The following is a 20,923-nucleotide window of genomic DNA, read 5'->3' on the forward strand; positions in this document are numbered from 1 at the left end:
AAAAATTGAATAATGTAGACAATTATTTAACACTTTGAGCTATGGGTCACCTGTACTGGAAACTTAATGTTCATGAACCAAACGATATCAAGCATGGACGCTTTCCCAGGACGGTGTTTTCGCGGTGATCGAAAGTTGTGTTACACATGACAACCGTTCGTGTTGGCTGCATCACTAATAGCACACAGAACATCAGATACAGAAAAGAAGAACATTTTTTAAAGTTTAATCCCCAGAAATGGCAAATAACCAAATTAGTCAAAAAAAAGAAAAAGAAAAAAACAAATATGTGCGAATTGAAATCTGTTCCTGAGTGTCCCTATCCTGTTAATTGAAACTACCTACTTGTGATGCAAACAATTTTGATAACCTTCCAAAAGATCCCATTTAATTTCAAGTAGACAGAAAAAACCAAAAGCCTACCACATGTAATCAGCTTCAATTGGAAAGGAAGCCTACACCCATTCAGTTAATAAAGCATCTCACCAACAATGACAGAGATGACTAAAAGAATCCAGTTCCAAAGAATATGCCTTGGGAAACTGCTAACATTTTTGAAAATGACTAACAAAAAAAAGTTCCCTAGTCTCAGGAAACTTCTTATATTACTGACTTTTAGAACCAATTTATGTATACTTATCTGAAGAGGGGTGGTTAATGCCTAAATGTCTTGCTTATAAGCGTCCTAAGTGCCTAATAATAACAACAACAATAGCATTAAAATAACCCTAGACACTAAGAAAAAGAAATCCCTACGACTAAAAAAAAGGAAATTTACTCTGAACTAAGTCTATCAATTTGCCACATTTAATTACTGAATTCTAATCAATTAATTTTGATAAGGGCTGGGACTTTCACACATTTTTTCTGGTCCTTTCTCTCAACCTTCCCAAAAAGAAAATTTCTAAAAAGTTGACTACATATAGCAATTTCAGAACTACTCATAATTATGTGGTATTTGGCTACACGTTTCCATTATGAATTCTTCAAAAGTAATTTAAAGTACAAAGTCACGCCAAATTGAAAATAGCATATGGAGTAAATTTTCAAAAAAGCACCATGTGGGGTTTCAGTGGTAAAAATTCGACTTAACACAACCACATGTGCAGGGATAAATCTCTAAAAAAATTATCTGAATATATTTCTAAACATGGATGGAATTCAAGACGAATTTTAAAACTTGCTTTAAGTAGTGGTTACACCTTATTTATAGAAATACAGAAATCACATTTTATTAGCTTTAGCAAATGCCTACTTATTTCTAAGCTTTGCAACATCTAAGGCTATATTACCTTAATTTACTAATTTCAAAAACAAAGTCATTTTATTATTTCAGTAAATTCTGCATAAGCACTGATTTTAACATGCATTAAGATTAAAAGGCAGGAAGGCCTTACTGAAGACATCAAATAACAGTAATTTATTTTGTATTTATTAGTTATTAGCATTAAGACATTTATCTGTATACTCACATATACTATTTACATCACTATCAGACCTGCTTTATCTGTTAAAAATAAGTATTACTTTTTTAATATTTGTAAAACCTGTACACATCTTGATAAGTCAACTGAGGTCCTAAGGTACAAACCCTATGCTTCACTACCCTAATTTATGCACCTAAAAAACAAATAAAGAGTTCCAATCTAGTAATGTCCCCAATTTAATATTACCTGTCCATTAAATAAGCAAAACTATCCACATGAAAGACCACACAAACAAAACGGGTATTCAATACAGGCCAAAAGTTGATTACTTAACATAATAAAGTCATTCAGTGTTGGCTTAAAAATAGTATCAGGAGGTTGTCTGCCTCTCACTGTCTCTCACAGTATAATAAACTATTATAAGTATTAAGTCTAACTAAAAGCACAATATTTTTTACTTTTCTAATTACCATTAAAGATACTTTAAGAAAAAAGTTCCATTGCTTAATTTTCAGGATAAAATTCTACCAAATATACCCTCCAAATACTATCAGAGTGTATAAAAGTATAAAACAAATAAGCATTTAGCATTTTTCCCAAACTGTACTCATCAAAGACAACTGAGAGAAAAAACAATGTCTCTCACTCATCCTAATCTCAGAATCCATTTAGAAACTAGTAATCTCTGAACATTTTTCAACAAAAAAATTCAAGCAAAAAAATACACACACAAGTGTAAGTATTCAACAGTTTCTCAAATATCCATTCCCCACGTAGGCAATTAAAAGTGTTTTCAAATCAAAGAAATGCTATTTTCTATAATAAATATCATAAAAGTGAAGTCTCCTCTTGTCCTCTACCCCCAGAATGTTATAAGAAATTTACTTATTTTCCTTGATGATTTTGTATGCCTAAAATTCTAAGGGAGGAGGACGAAAATTAGAAGCTATCAGTTGGTCTTTATGAGAGATGCAGACTTGGGAGAAAACTGCAAAAATGTTACACTGAGATCAAAACGTGTTCCTAAGAATCTCATCAGTGTTTTAGTGTTTTGGGAACAAAATGTACCTGATCAGTTTATAAACACCAATTAAGACTAGCATTGAGCTTCACGAAACCATATCCTAATTTACTGTGAAAATTTCTTTTATGTTAAGGATGAGCTCTACTAATCATCTCCCAATATAATTTGCAATGCAATGTTATGAACCCTTAATGGAATACCATTTACAAAGAACTGGAAAACCAGCTCACAAGTTAAAGTGAAAGAGATTTAACAAAACAAAAACAAAAACAAAAACAAAAAAAAAGGGACAAAATAAAGAAAAAGAAATGAAATTAAAGTAAAACAATAAAAAACAGAGACAGGGCGTCCATCTTCTGCGGTTCAGACTCCGATCTCATTTCCCCAATGAAGGTTTCACTTGACGGCAGGTTTAGTGGCATGGCAAACAATGCCTAACTCAGGCAAGTGTAACAGGTCTGCCTTGGCCAGTCTAGTCATCTAATAATGCACAAATATCACATAGAGAAAACATACAAAACCAAATTAATAGTCAAAATCCATCTACCAGAAAATGTGGACATAAACTTATGACTGATGATTAGGCTGACACCCTTATTATGTTTGACCTTATCTTTTTCTAAGTGTTAACATTTATAAAAAGAAATCTGAGATGCACGTAACAACAAAAAGAGGTCATATTTGGACGAGTATAATGAAAGTATATTTTATTTTGAAGTGGCATGTTTTATTAACAATAGCTAATGCTTAATATGTACGAAACTATTACACATCAAACATTACTTAAACGGCTTAGGATCTCACAGTACTACTGTCTGCATTAAAAAAAAACAGCAAATTGAAAGAAACTGAAAAAAACTTCTTACAATTTTTTTCTATGGTTTTCTCACTTCTTTCATAATGCTGTTTCTATAACATCAAGGAAAGAATACAATCAGTGAAGTAAACAGAAGACTGCTTACAGCACATCTCCTCTTACAGAACTTTCTCCACTGGAACTCTTTCCTTTGATTTATTTCAAACTCACTTTGCTATCTTTTTTAACACAACAATACATTATTACTTTGCTTGCAGTGCATAATCAGATCTTTTAACAGCTCACTGTGACATTTTTCAGGTTCTATAAATTCATTTTTGTTGTATTTAATGAAAAATGTGTATCTGAATGTTTTTCCAATACAAATTATTTTATAGGTTAGTGTTCTAAAATACTTTAAACTGGAATAAAAATATGCTTGAATTTTCACGTTCAAAAATAGAAAATTTTGTCTGTTTGTTAATACTAAAAATATTCAAAAGCCATTATAATAAATGTGCATTTATTTATTTCTATCAAGTAAAACAAACAAACAAAAAGGAACCTCTACATGCCCATAATCTTGAACATTTATGACAAACCATGGTCACTTCTCAATATATGAAAAATTTTATGGGAATATAGCAAGGTTCCAACAGAGCAACACTAACAAAATTTTTCCTTCCAGTTCAATAATAAGCTAAAATCACAGAAGATACTGTGCTGCTGGTGGCATAATTTTTTGATACAATTAACACTCCCATTTAGTAAAACTTCTACCTGATTTATTTTTTCCCATGTAGTTTACTTGGTATGAAATTGGTATGAACTTGGTATACAGAACTAAATCATTACCAGCTCTTTTCTCACCTTGTTCTCCAATTTTGGGGTCATTGTCCCCTTAAAGATTAGTAGATAAAGATAGATTTAGCAAATAATTAACTTTAATTCATTTTTTATTTATTCTACTATATTCGCTATTATTTATTTTATTCTCCCTACCCCTCTCTAACCCCTAGACATGGGAAAAATACTTTCAAATTTATCTGAAAAAATCCAGAATGTCCTATTCTGGGACATCAAAAATATCAGAGTCATACTCACTGTATCTGACTAATGTTTCTGACATCCCAGAACAGGCATTCTGAAATATGCATAAAACCTTGAAAATGCAGCAAACTGTTTATTATACAGTATTTTAATGTGAGCCTGGTTTCTAAAAAAAGTTTTAAAACATGACATATGAAAGCTCCTTAAATTGTTTCAGGTAAAATTTTTATGTTGTAAAACAGTTACCACCAGCCACCAGTGAAAATATATTTTAAAGACATTTAAATTATAATAACCCAATTCTAAAATCCATGTACACATGTCATAGTCAGTGCTCTGAATAAAAGTTAATTACACACCAGAACTGTCAAATTCAGCACAGCCTAGTATAATGAATGTGAATGGCTCTGCAAATAGAAGTTACTAAAAAAATAGGCATTAATAATAATTAGCTCTTAAAGCAGGTTATGTCATAAAATTTAACGAATTACTATAAGGCCTTTGGCCTTGTTTCCACCTTCAACAACTATTTCCTCGATGGAGGCTTTGGAAAATTGCTTTCCATGATTTTTCTTCAATTAATCACCACCACCGCCACCCCTCCCTCCCCCGCAAAAAAAAGCCAGCAAAATTAAAAGTAAATTCTAGTTGCACAGCAAATTACACTGAATGTAAAATAATGGTCTCAGTAACAATTAAGGTAAATTACCTTAAGAAGATACTTTAAAGCTTAAATTATGAATATTGTTCTTAAACATAATTACTACCTAACCCCCATTTGTGTGAAATGTGTACACTGTTTTTATTTATGCAATATCTTTAATAGGTATACACAGGGGCAAATGCTTACTTATTTACACATTTTAAATAATGTCCTCTACCAACTTAATATTTTAATTTCAAAAAGCTTTCTTTACAACTTGCAAACTGAATACAGAAAGTCAAAGCAAACCAAAGAAGCCAAGTAATTTATAAATTTTTAAATGTTTAGCTATAAAATCTCAAATATACATAAGTAATAAATTAACCATTTTAATATATTTTATTATTACGTGAAATCCTTTCCACCTCCAAATTTCATTCTTACACACACACACACACCATATCTACTTGCCAATTTCTAGGAAAGCCAATGGTAGTAACAGACAGGACAGAGATTAAAATAACTGAAAAAAACATGTGAGATACTAACCTTCTGCACAAGGAACAACTATCAGAGCTCTGTCAATAAAAACCGTGTTAGTTAGATGCTGGGCCACGCCAACACTTGATGGATCACGAAACTTAACATAACATACTTTGGAAGAAAAAGCAAGAGGTGCGTTGCTGCAAGATAAAAAGAAAAACAATTGAACTAATTAACATTTGGTTGGTTTTCATTTAAAATTTCTTACTTATATCTTTACATAATCTTACAATCAAGACAGGAATTTTTGTTGCTAAGGATCAGTAAGACATGAAATAGCAGAACTTAGTCTTTTAATGGTGATTTGCTGCAATGACTGAAGGCACATCTAGGCAGGCCTATAGCCTTATTTGTTAAAAACCTGAAATTTAAATTAATGCCTTCTTAATCTGAGTGAAATGTGAAAACAGCTAACTTAACCCAAGGATGTCCAATCAGTGCATCATCATCAATAGGCAAAATCTCGTTTCATAAAAAAGCCCCAATCCTCAAGACTTCAAATTTTCTAACTACTTCCAACCCTCCCTAATGTGATTCCTGGCATTTAAATCACTAAAAACTTCACAACAGTCTTAGAAACAATCAGATAACCTGGAATTAAAATTAAGGTCTTTTGCATATACTGGCCTACTTCAGGCTAGGCAGCATTGTGATTTTCCAGACAAAAACTTCTACAAACAAAATTTTACATATTTCATATGCAAAAGAGCAAAGACTCTTATAAATCCTACTAGATTTAATCTAGGCAGGACTATAGGAAAAAGAAGCCAGACACAGCACAGATGAAAGCAATTTTTCCACAATATGAATCCATCATGTTAGATTCCAAAATACACTATCCTCATAAAGGATCATTTTGTCAACCTGCCCATAATTATGTTCAATTAAAGTCTGTAATTGTCTTTAGCAAATAAAAAAAGACACTAAATATACAGCTAATGTTTAACATAAATGTACAATCCTTTAAAATATTAAGTTTTTCACACTAAAAAAAGATCACTTGAAAAGTACTAAATATGCACTGTGCAGCAACAATAATTTACTTTAGTTTACAAAACAGGTCAAGGAAGTTCACCATAATCCTAGACCTAGTAAATGGCAAAGATGAGATTTAATGTCTAATCATCTAATTCCAAATCTCATGCAACCTTAGTTATTCAATTAATCAAGAATTTTAAAGCCACTTTAATGTACTACTTAATTTGTAATTCCATAAATATTCATTTTTTTAATTAAAAAATTACATACAGCAACAAATCCAGCTTGCTAACGGCTAAATATACTTATGATATTAACCAAACACTAAGATAATAAAATATATTTGCATTTAGAACTTTAAACTATATACATTATTAGCATAACTAATCAGGCTAGCAAAAATAAAAGTAAAACTCTACCTCTTTCTCACCCAACCCAACTCAATTCTTTCCTACCTAAGGCCATCTGATTCAGGCTTCAAGCCAGTCCTCTCCAACAACCTCCCCCTACTCAATATGTAAGTCAAGCTCTTGTACTTGCCATGAGGTAAACACATCTGCATCCAGACTTAACTCACCTATACATTACCAAGTCACCAATTTAGGCCTCTCCAGAGCTCTAGATTCCCAGACCCAAGTGCCTGCTGGCACACTGCACGGTGATCTGTCAGTCACAGGACCCACCCTTGAACTTATTCTTAAATTCATTACCCTCCTTCTGCACCAATCCTGCCCTTTGTCCTAATTTCATATCTCAGTTAAAGATACTACCACATTATCTAAGTCAGAAATCCGGAAGTCGTTAATGTGACCATCATTAGTACTGTTCACCAAATATTTCCAAATCTCCTTCTGGCTACGTAATAAAATTCTATTTCTTTTTTCCTTGAAGTTAGGTGTGGCCGTGCAATTTGCTTTGGCCAATTAAATGTGAACATAATTGACATGTGTTCCTATTCAGTAGCCTTAAGGGCCACTGCTCGGTTCTTTTTCTCTGCCACAGTGACCAGCAACATCAAAGAGATGGGTGGCTGATATATCAGCTTCATCCCAGAATGAGTGACTACAACAAGTAGAGTCCCCAACCCCACCAGTTTAGTATAAGAAATAATTTGTTTTTATCAAACTACTGAGATTTGTGGGTTGTTTCCATCCGTGACCCTTCCTTCTTTTTCATCCTATTGGTCTTTAAATCCTCTGAAGACTGCCTCCCAAATAGTTGTCACATTAATTTCTTTCAACACTCTCAGTATCAATGCCTTCATTCAGGCCCTTATCATTTCTCACCTGGATTACTACAATGGCTCCTAACTAATCACACTGCATCCAATCTCAACTCCTCCTTATTAAAAATCTTCCACAAAAGCTGTTAGAGTAATCTTTCTAAACCCTAAATCTCTTCATGTCATGCAACTGCTTAAATTTCCTCAGACACCCTTCTTTTCTTGCTTCATCATTTAAAAAATCCAGGCATAAAAATACTTGTGGTTCCCAGAACACATCCTGAACCATCTGGGCCATCTTTGAACATGTTGTTTCATTTGGCTATGATGTGCTCTCTTACTGCCTTTTTGAACAGTAATTCCACTTTTCTTCAAGGCTCAAGTTTCGAAGTCTTCTGGAAAGCCATTTTAAAATATCAAAGTGACTAGGTACCCCCTCCTATATGTGCTACCAATACATCCTATATACTTTCAGCACAGTTTCCTTATGTGAAACCCTCAACAGATCTTTCAAGCTTTCAGACACAACTGATCAGCTACATGACACAAGGGCTTATTTCACTGGCTAACGCGAAACCTGTAATTTGGGTGGCCTGACCAAATGAACTTGAAAGTCACTTAGAGTAAGGGCTTGGGCCAGATGCCACATGAGTACAGAATACGTCTGAAAAGAAATTGAGCACATACACAGAAACAAACTGAGCTGACAATAAAGCCTGACAGGAAGAGGCAGATAGTCGCCTTGGATGTTGATACCCTTCTGGTTCCCAGTCCCAGCTCCCACGAGGCCTAGTCTTTATTCTTCTACTCAGGGAAATCTCTTTCTTTTAATAATGTCTCTTCTTGAGCTAGATTAGGTAACACTGTTTCTGTCCTTTGCAACCAAAAAAAATCTATGATTACAACTAAAGCCCTAGCAATTTCAACAAGAATACTCTCTTTTAGCACTTGAAGAACCTGACAAGCCACCACTGGAACTGTATTTCCTAAATTGACAGATCCTTTTGTGAAAGGATGGAAACCTAAATCATCACTGTTGAAAACTACAAACATTTCCAAATATCCCTACTTGAAAACCATATCATTTCAAATTTAAAACATCCACAGGAATAAGAAATGTGAGCCTGGTTGGTAAACCACACACTACTTAGAGTTGAGAAGCCCAAAAACTGGTTAAAAGATGCTGATCTGTTCTGAACAGCATTATAGTAAGAGCATGGATCCTAGTGCTATAAGCAATTTTTTTCATCTTCATCTCCAATTACCTTCCTTAAAATAGAGAGTAAAAGCAACACAGTATTTACTTTATAAAAAATGTAAACATATGAGCTTTTCAGGAGAGGCAGTAACACTTTTATTTTGAATATTATAGGCTAAAATAATACAGTGGCAAGCCTAAATATAGATATCTCAGCAAACAAATGTGTATTTACAGATTTATAAATCAGTATATTACCAAATCTTATATTTAGAGCTTCCTCTCTAGTATATCTAGGCTATTAAATAACATTTACTTTTTAAAAAATTAAATAGGATTATCATTTTCAAATTTAACTCTGACCTACACTTTTAATTTTTAAAAGGGGTTACATATTCCATTTGGTCTAAATGTATGCCTCTAAAGAAAGTAACAGTACTCAAACACAGCACATTTTACTTTACCCCATTTGTTGAATCAAGTTTTCAAGTTTTGTTTTATTTCTTTAAATATAAAACCTTCTACAATCACTTTTCAAACAAATCAGAATTTCTCACTGGGAGTTTAATGGAGAAATCACAGAACCAACTTTTTGAGCACCAGTTAAATTTCTTAGACCCTAACTGGTTACCTTATTTTTCACTAAACATGGTGATGGCACTGTACAATCTTTTAAAAAATCAATGTGGTAATACTATGTCCAACACTTTATTATATTAATATACATCCCTTGAGGATCTATCAAAAAAGATACAATGCAAAACATGGACAAAGTATATAGCTTTATGTATGGAAATATTAACTGACACAATGTATAACAGGGTTTCTCAGTAGGGCTCCAGTGATTGTCTGGATGCCACAATTCTCCTTTCTGTAAGACTTCCTTATGAATTATTGACACTTACCACTAAATGCCAGAGGCCCTCCAATCACTGTGGACAATCAAAAATACACATTTTTCAAATATTTCTAGCTAAAATTCAATGACAGAATTTCAAACACACATACACACTTGAGACATCAGCCTTTAAATATTACAATAAATAAAACACAACAATATGAAAAATGCTTACCACAGGCTGAGTGAAAAAAGTTTACAGTAACGGTGTATAAATCCTTTGATTACACTATATTAAAATAAATGCATGTAAAAAGGACTGGAGAGGTTTTGATAGAGTGGTAGGATCACTGGCAGTGTACCTTTTTCTCTATTTCTCCTGATATGACTATATTGGTTATATTAATTTTACCTAGTTGACAGCTTTTACCTTATTAGTACTTTTAAAGACCAGAGAAGTGAAGAAAACCAGCAAGCAAAAAAACAAAAAACAAAAAAACCCCACAAGTGTTGATGTTAGAAATCAGGCCAGGATTACCCTAGGGGTATTATGCACTTGAGGGGGGAGATGAGAACTCCTAGGGCACAGAGAATCCTATCCGGGTGCTGGATGTGTTCACTTTGTGAAAATTCAACAAGCTGTATACACTTATCCCTGCACTTTTCTGCTCCTTATACCTCCATGAAAAGCTTACTGAAAAAACAACAAAGATTTCTTACCATTGTAAAAAGGTTTTCATGATGTATGAGATTCCCTTACTGAGTAAAAAGTTAAAACAGAAATTCTGGATATTTATCATCTGGTAGCACTAATAAGAATTTTTAATATTTACAGTGAATGTTTACACCAATTCTTAATGTTTAAAAAGAAACTGAATCATGGCCTCATGCCAAAAAAAAATTAAATTTAAAAATCTGAATTTTCATATTAGCAACCAAATTCTTAAAATGTTAATGAGAAACTATTCTCACATTCTATTAAAGAAATATCATTCCAAATTTAAAACAAATGAATTTCTACTCAGCTTCCAAAGATTAATCATAAAATACTGTTTCCACAACACTGCAAGATAGAATCATCTGTCTTCAATACAACTACTACTATTGCATTTTTATGCATTTCGGCCCAAATCTGCAAACACATCTTTAACAGAAGGACCAGGTTATGACAACTTCATTACAGAGCAAGCAGAAAACATGCCATTAGAAAAGCATGTAAATACTTGTGAAAAACAGGAATAAGCACTGACTGCCTTTAAGAAAAACTGGTCAAGGATTTTGCCTGGCCTATATGTGTTATACTTATGTTACAATTTTGCAAAATGTATTACAGTTTGTGACACAATAATTCTATATTAATGCACTGTTTAAGTGACGAGCTTTTTTATTCTCTGACTTCTAAACTCCAAGCAACTAATACTTGATTTCAAAAAACAGCCCATTACTAAATGTCAGATGATAACTGGCAGCATATTGCCACCCAAGTGCACTTTTCAACTATGTAAGTGGTGTTACGTTGGCAATGAAGAATATTCTGTGATATATTTCTTCTGCCCATGAGACACCTTATTATCACAACCTTGAAAGCAAGGTTAGTTTACAATCATGTACAAAGTATTTTACTATTTGATTCCAATTCTTTCAGAATACAGCACTCCTCCAAACAGTTCTCAATTATTAAGAAATGTTCTGAGCACTTAAATGAAGAGATAGCTGAAAGCACTTTCAAAGTTATAAGATACTCAAAGCTATACATGAGATGGCTACAGTAAAGATACCTGTGCATGCCCTTATGAAGCATCTTTGACAAAACTGTATTACCGAATCTATTCATGTAGAACCAATTTATATAAACCCAGATAAGTCATTCTACAACACAAACTACAAGACAAAATATTAATGTCATGAAAAACTTTTAAAAAGGTGACTGGGGAAAAAAATAAAAGGCGACTGGGAGGGTGGAGGGGTGGCTGTCCTAGATTAGAGATAACCAAATGCACTGAGTGATCTGATTATATTCTAGATCAGAAAAAGAAAATGGAAAAAAGGCGTTATCAGTATAACTGAAGAAATTCAGATGTTATATTTTAATCAATGTTAAACTTCTTGGATGTGTTAATAGCATTGTGGTAATGCAGGAGAATATACTTCTTAAGAGATTCACATTTAAGTGTTGAGGAATGAATAGTGGTGTCTGCAACTACTTTTAAAAGCATGGGAGAGGGGAGGGTTGTAGGGGTGTCTGTGTGTGTAGGTGGGGAGAGGGAGGGGGAGACACAAAGACAGAAATCAACTGTGGCAAACTATAAATGCAGATGAAGGGAACATGGGAGTTATTCTTTAGCTTTTCTGTATACATGAAATATTTCAAAACAAAAATGAGAAGAAAAACTTAAGTAAAATTTAAAAATCCAAACACCAATTTTTATCAATATCTATGCAGTAACAATGCAATATACTTAGAGAGAAAACCGAAAAAAATAGGTCTACATGCATCACTATGAAACAAACCAAAAAGTCAAATAGAAATTTTTTTAAAAAGGAGAAAAATCCTGGGGAACTACTATCCCTTCCTTCAAAGGACTTTGACAAAATGAACAAAATACTGAGAATTTTCATATTCTAAGCTCTAGCTTTAAAAAGTTTATGCCTGTAAGAAAGTAAACAACCTTCAAACCCCTTACAAATTCTGTGAGTAGATAGTACTGTACAAGGGAAATATTACTTCAAAATACACTACTTGGGAAGTGTCTGAGAACTGTGAATGCCAGTCCACATCTGGACTTTTAAAAGTATACAGCAGGAGTAATCCTGTACGGACTATTACTTTTTCTGAAAGGTTTAGGACGGTGTGACCTTCTAGGAGGAAATTTTAATCCGTTGCCAAAAGGGTGAACAGACATGATCTTTAACAACATGGATGGGCTCGGTTAAATGAACCAAGAAGATGCTAAATTTGTGAACACAGGCCTAGGGACAAATTTAGGCCTAATTCCATCTGTCATCAGCTGCACACTTCCCCGTCAGCAACAACGGTCCGACACTGAGGCACTAAGAACTGGACAGTTTATCAGGCGCAGTCTCCGCGATTTGCCATTGCAAAAACGCTATCAGAAGCTTGCCATGAGGACTACCGCGGGCCCACCTGCGGCCATCTTAAGTTCGGGAAAAAAAAAGAAGGGGAGGAAGGGCACTGAATTCGAGGACCCGGCGGCGACCATAGCCCGGGAAGCACGAAAAAGGCAACCTCTCTAACTCCTCTGTAAGGGTTCTGTGCAGAGGTTAACCCACTAAATACGACTAACAAGGAAAGCAGGAGCGTGGGGCCCGGGCCGCGGTGCCCTAATCAAACATGGGCACCAAGGTAAACCCGGCGGTCACGTGACTGACACCGCGCGCCCCCGTCCGCGCTCTCCCCCGTGCCTTGGTTCCCGAGGTCTCTCTGGCACCCGCGCCCCTCCCCCAGCCGAGCTTGAGCACTTACTCCGGGGGGTAGAGCCGCAGCTCCTCGATTTCTCCTAGGAAGGAAAAAAGCGTCCGCATCTGCTCGCTGGTCACCGCCGACGACAGATTCGTCACCTGAATCACCGCCGTAGGGGTGAGGCCGAAGCCTAAGCCCAACCCGAAGCCGGCGCTGTTCATCCCGACCCCGCTGCAGCTGCCTGCCTCCCCAACGTCTACGACGCGTCAGCGACGAAGCCGGGAAAGCGGAGAACGCGCGGCCGCGAGCGCGCCCCCGCTAGCGAATTCACGGCAGCGGGCAGGTCTAGCCGTCCATTTCACAACTCCCCTGCTCCCAGGGCTGCGCGCGCCAGCCGGAAGCGTCTCCCCGGCAACCCGGCGGATCTCGCGGGGCTTCGGCCTGGGGCTCCCGGGTACCTGAGGCTGTTTCTCCTGCTGCACTTCTCCCTGGCAAGGTTTTGATCGAGTTTTTTCCCGGCCTCCACTCGATCAGTTTCTTGTGCTCCTGTAAACATGGGAGACCCAGCTCTTTCCAGTCTTTATACTAGATAGGACTGGGGAACCAAGAGGCCTGGCCTGCTGGTGCGGAGCTGTGAAGAAGGAATGACTCGAGCATCGCAGATCAATACTTGACCGAACTATAACGTGTCATTATTATATACAGGCAGCTCCCTCGCCCCGACTATTTTAAAAAATTGGCCGGCGTCCTAATTGTGAAAAAGCTTGGGAAATTTTACAAAACCTGTAAATTTTGAAGGAATTAAGGAAGGAAGCAGTTAAGATGAAGGCTATGCGGTTGTCGTTTATAACATTTATTCGCTCACTACGCAGGTATTAATATTTGAGTGTTATGTACCAGACACTGTTAGACAAGAGCACATAAAAGACAGTTACAGAAGGTCCACATAGACCTTGCAACCTAATGAGAGACAAGTAACAGTAGTATGGGAAACTAGGGCAGATGTTCCCAAAATGCCATTCACAGAACCTGGAGGGTCCTCGAAGCCTTTTGAGTGATTATGCAAGGTCAAAACCGTTTCCATAATACTAAGACTCTGTTGATCTTTTTCACTTTGTTGACAATTGCACTGATGGTGTAAAAGCAATAGTGAGTGACTGCTGGCACCTTAGCAGGAATCAAGGAAGTGGTGTCAAACTGCACTACTGGTATTTTGTATTCTTCACCTTCTGGCACTCATAGCATACAAAAATTATGATTTTTAAAATAATCTAGTTCAACTTAAGAATGTCCTTGACAAAGGAGTAAAAATTATTAATTTTATTAAATCTTCACCCTAGCATACACCTCTTTTTAATGTGTGAAGAAATGGTAAGTACTTCTGCTGCATGCCCAAGTAGGAGGAACATCTCCAGAAAAAGCACTTGTGTGATTGTTCGAGTTTTCACACAAAGATCCAAAATTTTTAAAATTTGTATCCACCACCTTGAGCTTGACAGCTTTCCAGTATTTAGACTTTTCTGCTAAAAACACCAGTGATATTGACAAATGTATTTTTTCACATTATATATTGAAATAAGTGACCATTTGAAAATCTCTACAACTCAATGAACCACTGTTATCAAAATAATCAATGCATGCTATTACAGAATCAAAGAGTCATCAAAGTGGATGGACCCATGGATTTTAATCTAGCAGAATACAAAAAGTTAATTGATATGGTTTCAGATTCAGTCCACATTGAAATTGCACTCTTAGAAACTATCACATGTCCAGTTTGGTGTAGTATCAAACAAGAATATCTAGAATTATCTAGAAAGACTATGAAAATAGTTTCCCCTTTTCCAGCTCCTTATCTATGTGAGACCAGATTTTCTTCATATGTTTCAACAAAAACATATCACAACAGATTGAATGCACAAACAGATAGGGAAATCCAGCTGTCCTCTATTAAGCCAGACATCAAAGAGCTTTGAAAAATGTAACGCAATACCACTCTTCTCAAGATTCTTTTTTGGGAAATATCACTTTATCATAAAAATACATCATTTACCCCCCATAGCCATTGGGAGCAGGCTGAAAAAATGCATCATTTATATAAGTACATAACAGGTTTATAATTATTTTTACATGGGTTTTTTAAATCTTAAAGTTCACAGATTTAATTTCTTTTTTGATATATTTATTTATTGTGTTGAGTCTTTGTCGCTGCACACGGGCTTTCTCTAGTTGCAGCGAGCGGGGGCTGCTCTTCCTTGCAGTGCAAGGGCTTCTCATTGTGGTGGCTTTCCTTGTTGCAGAGCACAGGCTCTAGGCGCACGGGCTTCAGTCGTTGTGGCACACAGGCTTAGCTGCTCCGCAGCATGTGGGATCTTCCTGGACCAGGGCTCAAACCCGTGTCCCCTGCATAGGCAGGGGGATTCTTAACCACTGCACCACCAGGGAAGTCCCAGATTTAATTTCCAATATGATAAATATAGATAGATATCCCATAAATCTCTTAGGGTCCTTGATAATTTTTTTTAACATCTTTATTGGGGTATAATTGCTTTACAATGGTGTGTTAGTTTCTGCTTTATAACAAAGTGAATCAGTTATACATATACATATGTTCCCATATCTCTTCCCTCTTGTGTCTCCCTCCCTCCCACCCTCCCTATCCCACCCCTCCAGGTGGCTTGATAATTTTTAAGAGTAAAGAGTAAAAGGGTCCTAAGACCACAATGTTTAGAACTACTACCAGAGGGATAAGCACAGGGAGAATTGGGAGCATATAGGAAGGCCACTTAAACTTAGTGCCAGTGGAAGTCTTCCCAGGAGAGATGTTGCTTGCACTGAATCTTGAACAAATAGGAATTAGCCAGACAAGGAGGGAGGGAGGAGTAGTGAAGGGCATTCCAGACTGAGCTTGAAGAATATACAAAAGCAGAAAGGTATGAGAGCCCAAGTGACGTCCAGAATATACAAAGTTTAGTATTGCTAGACCAAAGGCTGAGAATGACTAGAGATACACACAAAAGAATAAGCCTTGATGAAAGATGCTGTTTGTCATGCTAAGAGGTTACTTTATGACAAATTGTTGGGAGCTGTTGAAGATGTTTGAGCAGGAGAGTGACTATGTCAAGATTCCTAGAATGACTGTTGTCACTGCAACATGGAGATATATTGAAAAGGGTGGAAACTAGAGGCAAAGGGACTGGTTCGAAGGGTAAGTGGTGGTAGTAGTGGAAAGCAAGAAACAGTCCCAAATTTAGGGTCATTGAACCCATTTAAGAATAAAAGGAATAAAAACTATCCATTCGGGAAAATATATATGGACATACACTAGGTTTTAGATACAATTACAAGTGTTTTTCGGTCTTCCTCAAGTCCAACCATAGATCCCAGGATCAACTACCACTTGTTTAGAGCACTGGTCTTCAGACTTTCATGTGCATCAGAATCACCTGGAGGGCACATTAAAACAGATTGCTGGCTCCATCCCCAGATATTCTGATTCAGTAGATCTGGACGAGGAGCCTGAAAATTTCAAGTTCTAACAAGTTCCCAGGTGATGGTGCTGCTGGTGATCCAAGAACTCCATTTTTAAAAAATAAATAAATTTATTTATTTATTTATGGCTGCGTTGGGTCTTCGTTGCTGCGCGTGGGCTTTCTTTAGTTGTGGCCTTACGGGCTTAGTTGCTCCGCGGCATGTGGGATCTTCCCCGACCAGGGCTCGAACCCGTGTCCCCTGCATTGGCAGGCAGATTCTTAACCACTGTGCCACCAGGGAAGCCCCCAAGAACCCCAATTTGAGCACCGCTGGTTAAGAAGGTTGTAAAGCAGTACTTAGTAGATTTAGTAATCTGTTGATGGTAAAGCAGAGGGAGGAATTTGTTTCTGGCCTGAGGGACTGTGTAATAGTGCCATAGTGTAGAAGCAAAAACAAGAACGAAGAGCAAATTTGTAAAGAAGGAGCAAAAAATATTGAAATCCATTATGGACAAGCTCCTGAAATGAAATTTAAGGAAAATGTCCAGAACTAAGATAAAGTATGTGACTTAAGCTTCAAAGTAGATACAGTTATGCCAGGTACATGTGTAGCATGAGAAATGCATTGGGTAACATTAAAGCGACAAATACAACAAACAGCCAAAAATAAAAAAATAAATAAAACCAAGCCAGGAGGAAAATTAGGAGGGAGGATAGTCACAAAACTTGAGGGAGGAAAAGTTTTAATGGGAAAAAATGAAGAGTAGGGAGGAAAGAATGATAAAAAGTATCAAAGTCTGCAAAGATGACAAAATCAGGAATAAAATGTACCCATTGGTAGATATAATGTGACTACTGAGACAAAAGCTACATGAACCAGTTTAGAGAAGCAAAAGTCACAGTGTCATTGTCACTTCCACTGATTCCTCTATGAATCTCTCAGCCAAATTTCCCACCCCTTGGCATGTCCTAGATCTGCTACTCTGACCAATTTCAGACTGCTCCACCCTGGCCCTCTGAGATTCATTTTAGAATTCCAGCCTCCATGCTAGTATGTTCTGTCTCCAATCTCTGTAATCATTTTCATGGCCCCAATTTGCAGATATTTCTTCATCACGAGGCCCCTTGATTTCGTCTACCTACTGACCCAACATCTTCTAAATAAGACAAGCAGTGACAAAGTTGCAGTGCAGGAAAAAAGGTCTCCTCATAAGTAAAACAGGCCCATAAGAGCAAACCAGAAACCAAAAATAAGAATGATAAACTCTAGCAAGTAAATTAACAACAAAAAGAGAAAGATATACATTAAAATTTTATGCATGTACAGTATTGGATTTAGAACCAAGAGGTGACTTTGGAGAGTACAGTGACAGGAAGAGAATGCTTGAGTTGGGAAGGGGCGCAGATGAGTGTGGACTGTACTTATAAGAATAGGTCTTGGTGCCTTTGTTCAGTCTTGTTTTGCTTTCCAAACAAGCAAGATCTGCAGCAAACCTACTCTATGGAATTTTAAAAGAAATTTGACAGTAGAGAATAATTTAGAAGTAATTTTAGGTAAGGAAGAATCTGTAAGTAGCCCTGTCTTTGAAGGAGGAGTGCAGATTGTAGTCCTAAGACAGCAAGAACATACTGGAAGGAAGGTTAATCAGTTGTACTAGAAAGAATCAGAAAAGGAGTGAGAACTGTGCATGCATGCGTGCCCCTGTGTGTGTACAGGAAGTCCCCTATATGTGAACGAGTTCCATTTGGAGAGCACATTCATAAGTCCAATTTGTCCATAAGTCAAACAAAGTTAGCCTAGGTACTCAACTAACACAATCGGCTATATAGTACTATACTGTAATAGGTTTATAATACTTTTCACACAAATAATACATACATAAAAAAACAAACACAAAAAATAAAGAGAACATTTTTAATCTTACAGTACAGTACCTTGAAGAGTAGTACAGTACAACAGCTGACATACAGGGGCTGGTACGCATGTTCACATCTTTGAAAGTTCACAACTTGAAGTTTTGTACGTAGGGGACTTACTGTATTGTGTGGGGTGTTTTGAAATAGAACTTTTCCAGAAATGAAGCAGTAACTTTTTTTTTTTTTTGGCCACTCGTCTTGCAGGATCTAAGTTCCCCAACCAGGGATAGAACCAGGGCCCCCAGCAGTGGAAGCGCAGAGTCCTAACCACTGGACTGCCAGGTAATTCCCTTCTTTTGGCTGTGTTGTGCAGCTTGAGGGATCTCTAGGCCACCAGGGAACTCCCCAAAGTAGAAACTCTCTTAGTCTTTTCCTGTGCTAAACTACATGACCCTCTTCTTTCAATACCCAGAACTCTCAATTAGTTCATGATGTCTCTAGTGGGCTAGTTCTGGAACCCTATCATTGGCATAATTTTTTTAAATTACTAACAAATTATTCTTGCTATCAACAGAGAGGGAAGTGTAGACAGTAATAGAGTAGAAGAAATAATCGCACAACCAAACTTGAGAAGGACTGTAAATAGGGCATATTTAGAACAGGCTTTGGCTACTCTAAATAAAGTAGAAAATATGTAAGAAGATGACTAAGGTATTTAATGGACTTGCAGGAAGAACAGAACAAAGAAATCTTAAGAAGGGACGTGACCAGGGCAGCTCTGAGAACTTTGGCAGCAGATATTCATAGACCATCTCAAGAGTGTTGCCAATAAGGTAAATCAACTCCAATAATTCCCAGCTCCTGGCAACCACTGATCTGCTTTCTCTTTCTTTACATTTGCCTTTTTTGGAAATTATATATAAATTTAGTTATACAATACATAGTCTTTAGTGTCTGGCTTCTGTCATTGAGCATAATGTTTCTGAGGTTCATTCATGTTGGTAAGTGTTTCAGTAGTTTATTCCTTTTTAGTGCTGAACAGTAGACCATTGTATGAATTTTCAACATTGTGTTTACTTGTTCAACATTTGATGGACATTTGGATTGTTTCTAGTTTGGGGCTATTATGAGTAATGCTACTATGAGCATTCATGTAAAAGTGTAATTTCTCTTTGGTAGATACCTAAGAGTGGGATTGCTGGGTCATGTGGTAAGTTTGTTTAACTTCTTAAGAAATTGCCCAACTGTTTTCTAAAGAGGCTGTACCATTTTACATTTCCACCAGCAATGATGAGAGTTATGTAAGTAATGATGTATCATAGTTTTAATTCCCATTTCCCTAATAGCTAATAATGTTGAGCAACTTTTCATGTGCTCATTAGCCATTCATATATATTCTCTGATGATATGTCTATTCAAATATTCAAATCTTTTGTCATTTTTTAATTGGGCTGTTTCTCTTTTCATACAATTGTAAGAGTTCTTTAATTCTGGATATCAATCTGTTATCAGATGTATGACTTGCAACTATTTCTTCCCAGTCCATCACTTGTCTTTTCATTTTCTTTTGGACATGCAACAGTGTTTAGTCTTTTCATTTTTTAATAGTGTCTTTCAAAGAGTAAACGTTTTTTATTTTGATAAAGTCCAAATTATCAATGTCTTGTGTTATGGACTGTGGGTTGTTTTTTTCTTTTTTTTTGGCTCTGACCAGGGATGGGACCCATGCTCCTGCAGTGGAAACGTAGAGTCCTAACCACTGGACCACGCCAGGGAATTCCCAGGACTGTGTTTTTATTGTCACATGCAAGAAATCTCTGCCTAACCCAAGGCTATAAAGATTTTTCTCCTGTGTTTTTCTAGACATTTTTAGTTTCAGCTCTTACATTTAGGTCTCTGATCCATTCTTAGTTAAATTTTATGTGTGGTGTGAGGTAAGGGTCATTGTTGTTGTTGTTGTTATCGTCCTTCTCCTTCTCCTTTCTCCTCTTTTTCTTCTTCTTCTTCTTCCTCTTCCTCTCCTCTTCGTCCTCCTCCTTCTTCTTCATATGATATCAAATTGTTCTACCACCATGTGTTGAAAAGACTATACATTCTGCATTGAATTGTCTGAGCACCTTTGTCAAAATTCAATTGACCAGGGCTTCCCTGGTGGCGCAGTGGTTGAGAGTCTGCCTGCTGATGCAGGGGACACGGGTTCGTGCCCTGGTCCAGGAAGATCCCACGTGCCGTGGAGTGGCTGGGCCCATGAGCCATGGCCGCTGAGCCTGCACGTCCAGAGTCTGTGCTCCACAACGGGAGAGGCCACAACAGTGAGAGGCCCGTGTAAAAAAAAAAAAAAACATTCAATTGACCATAAGTTGAAGAATTTTATTTCTGGACTCTCAATTCTGTTCTAATCTATATATCTATTCTTACACCAATACCACACTATCTTAATTACCGCATATTCA

At 36.6% G+C, this 20,923-nt stretch overlaps 1 protein-coding gene across 8 annotated transcripts in view; it reads right to left on the bottom strand.

The window, feature by feature from the left end:
* SREK1 (splicing regulatory glutamic acid and lysine rich protein 1) overlaps nt 1-13,520 on the bottom strand; it is a 55,691-nt gene extending 42,171 nt beyond the window's left edge. For 2 of the 8 annotated variants that reach the window (XR_007476418.1, XR_004483738.2), the window contains exons 1-2: nt 13,204-13,520; nt 5,490-5,623 (exon numbers count right to left, since the gene is read on the bottom strand). Coding sequence is in view for 3 of the 8 variants with exons in the window: in XM_033429922.2 (XP_033285813.1) it covers nt 5,490-5,623; nt 13,204-13,361 (292 nt within the window). In the remaining 5 variants the exon portion in view is untranslated. Of the gene's footprint in view, nt 1-50; nt 2,932-5,489; nt 5,624-13,203 lie in introns of all 8 variants that reach the window. The other 6 variants (XM_033429925.2, XM_033429924.2, XM_049707922.1 and 3 more) reach the window with 6 other exon arrangements.
* Between the last annotated feature and the right edge of the window lie 7,403 nt (nt 13,521-20,923).

The sequence above is a fragment of the Orcinus orca genome, chromosome 3 (assembly GCF_937001465.1).
Source record: "Orcinus orca chromosome 3, mOrcOrc1.1, whole genome shotgun sequence".
NCBI classification, from domain to species: Eukaryota; Metazoa; Chordata; class Mammalia; order Artiodactyla; family Delphinidae; genus Orcinus; species Orcinus orca.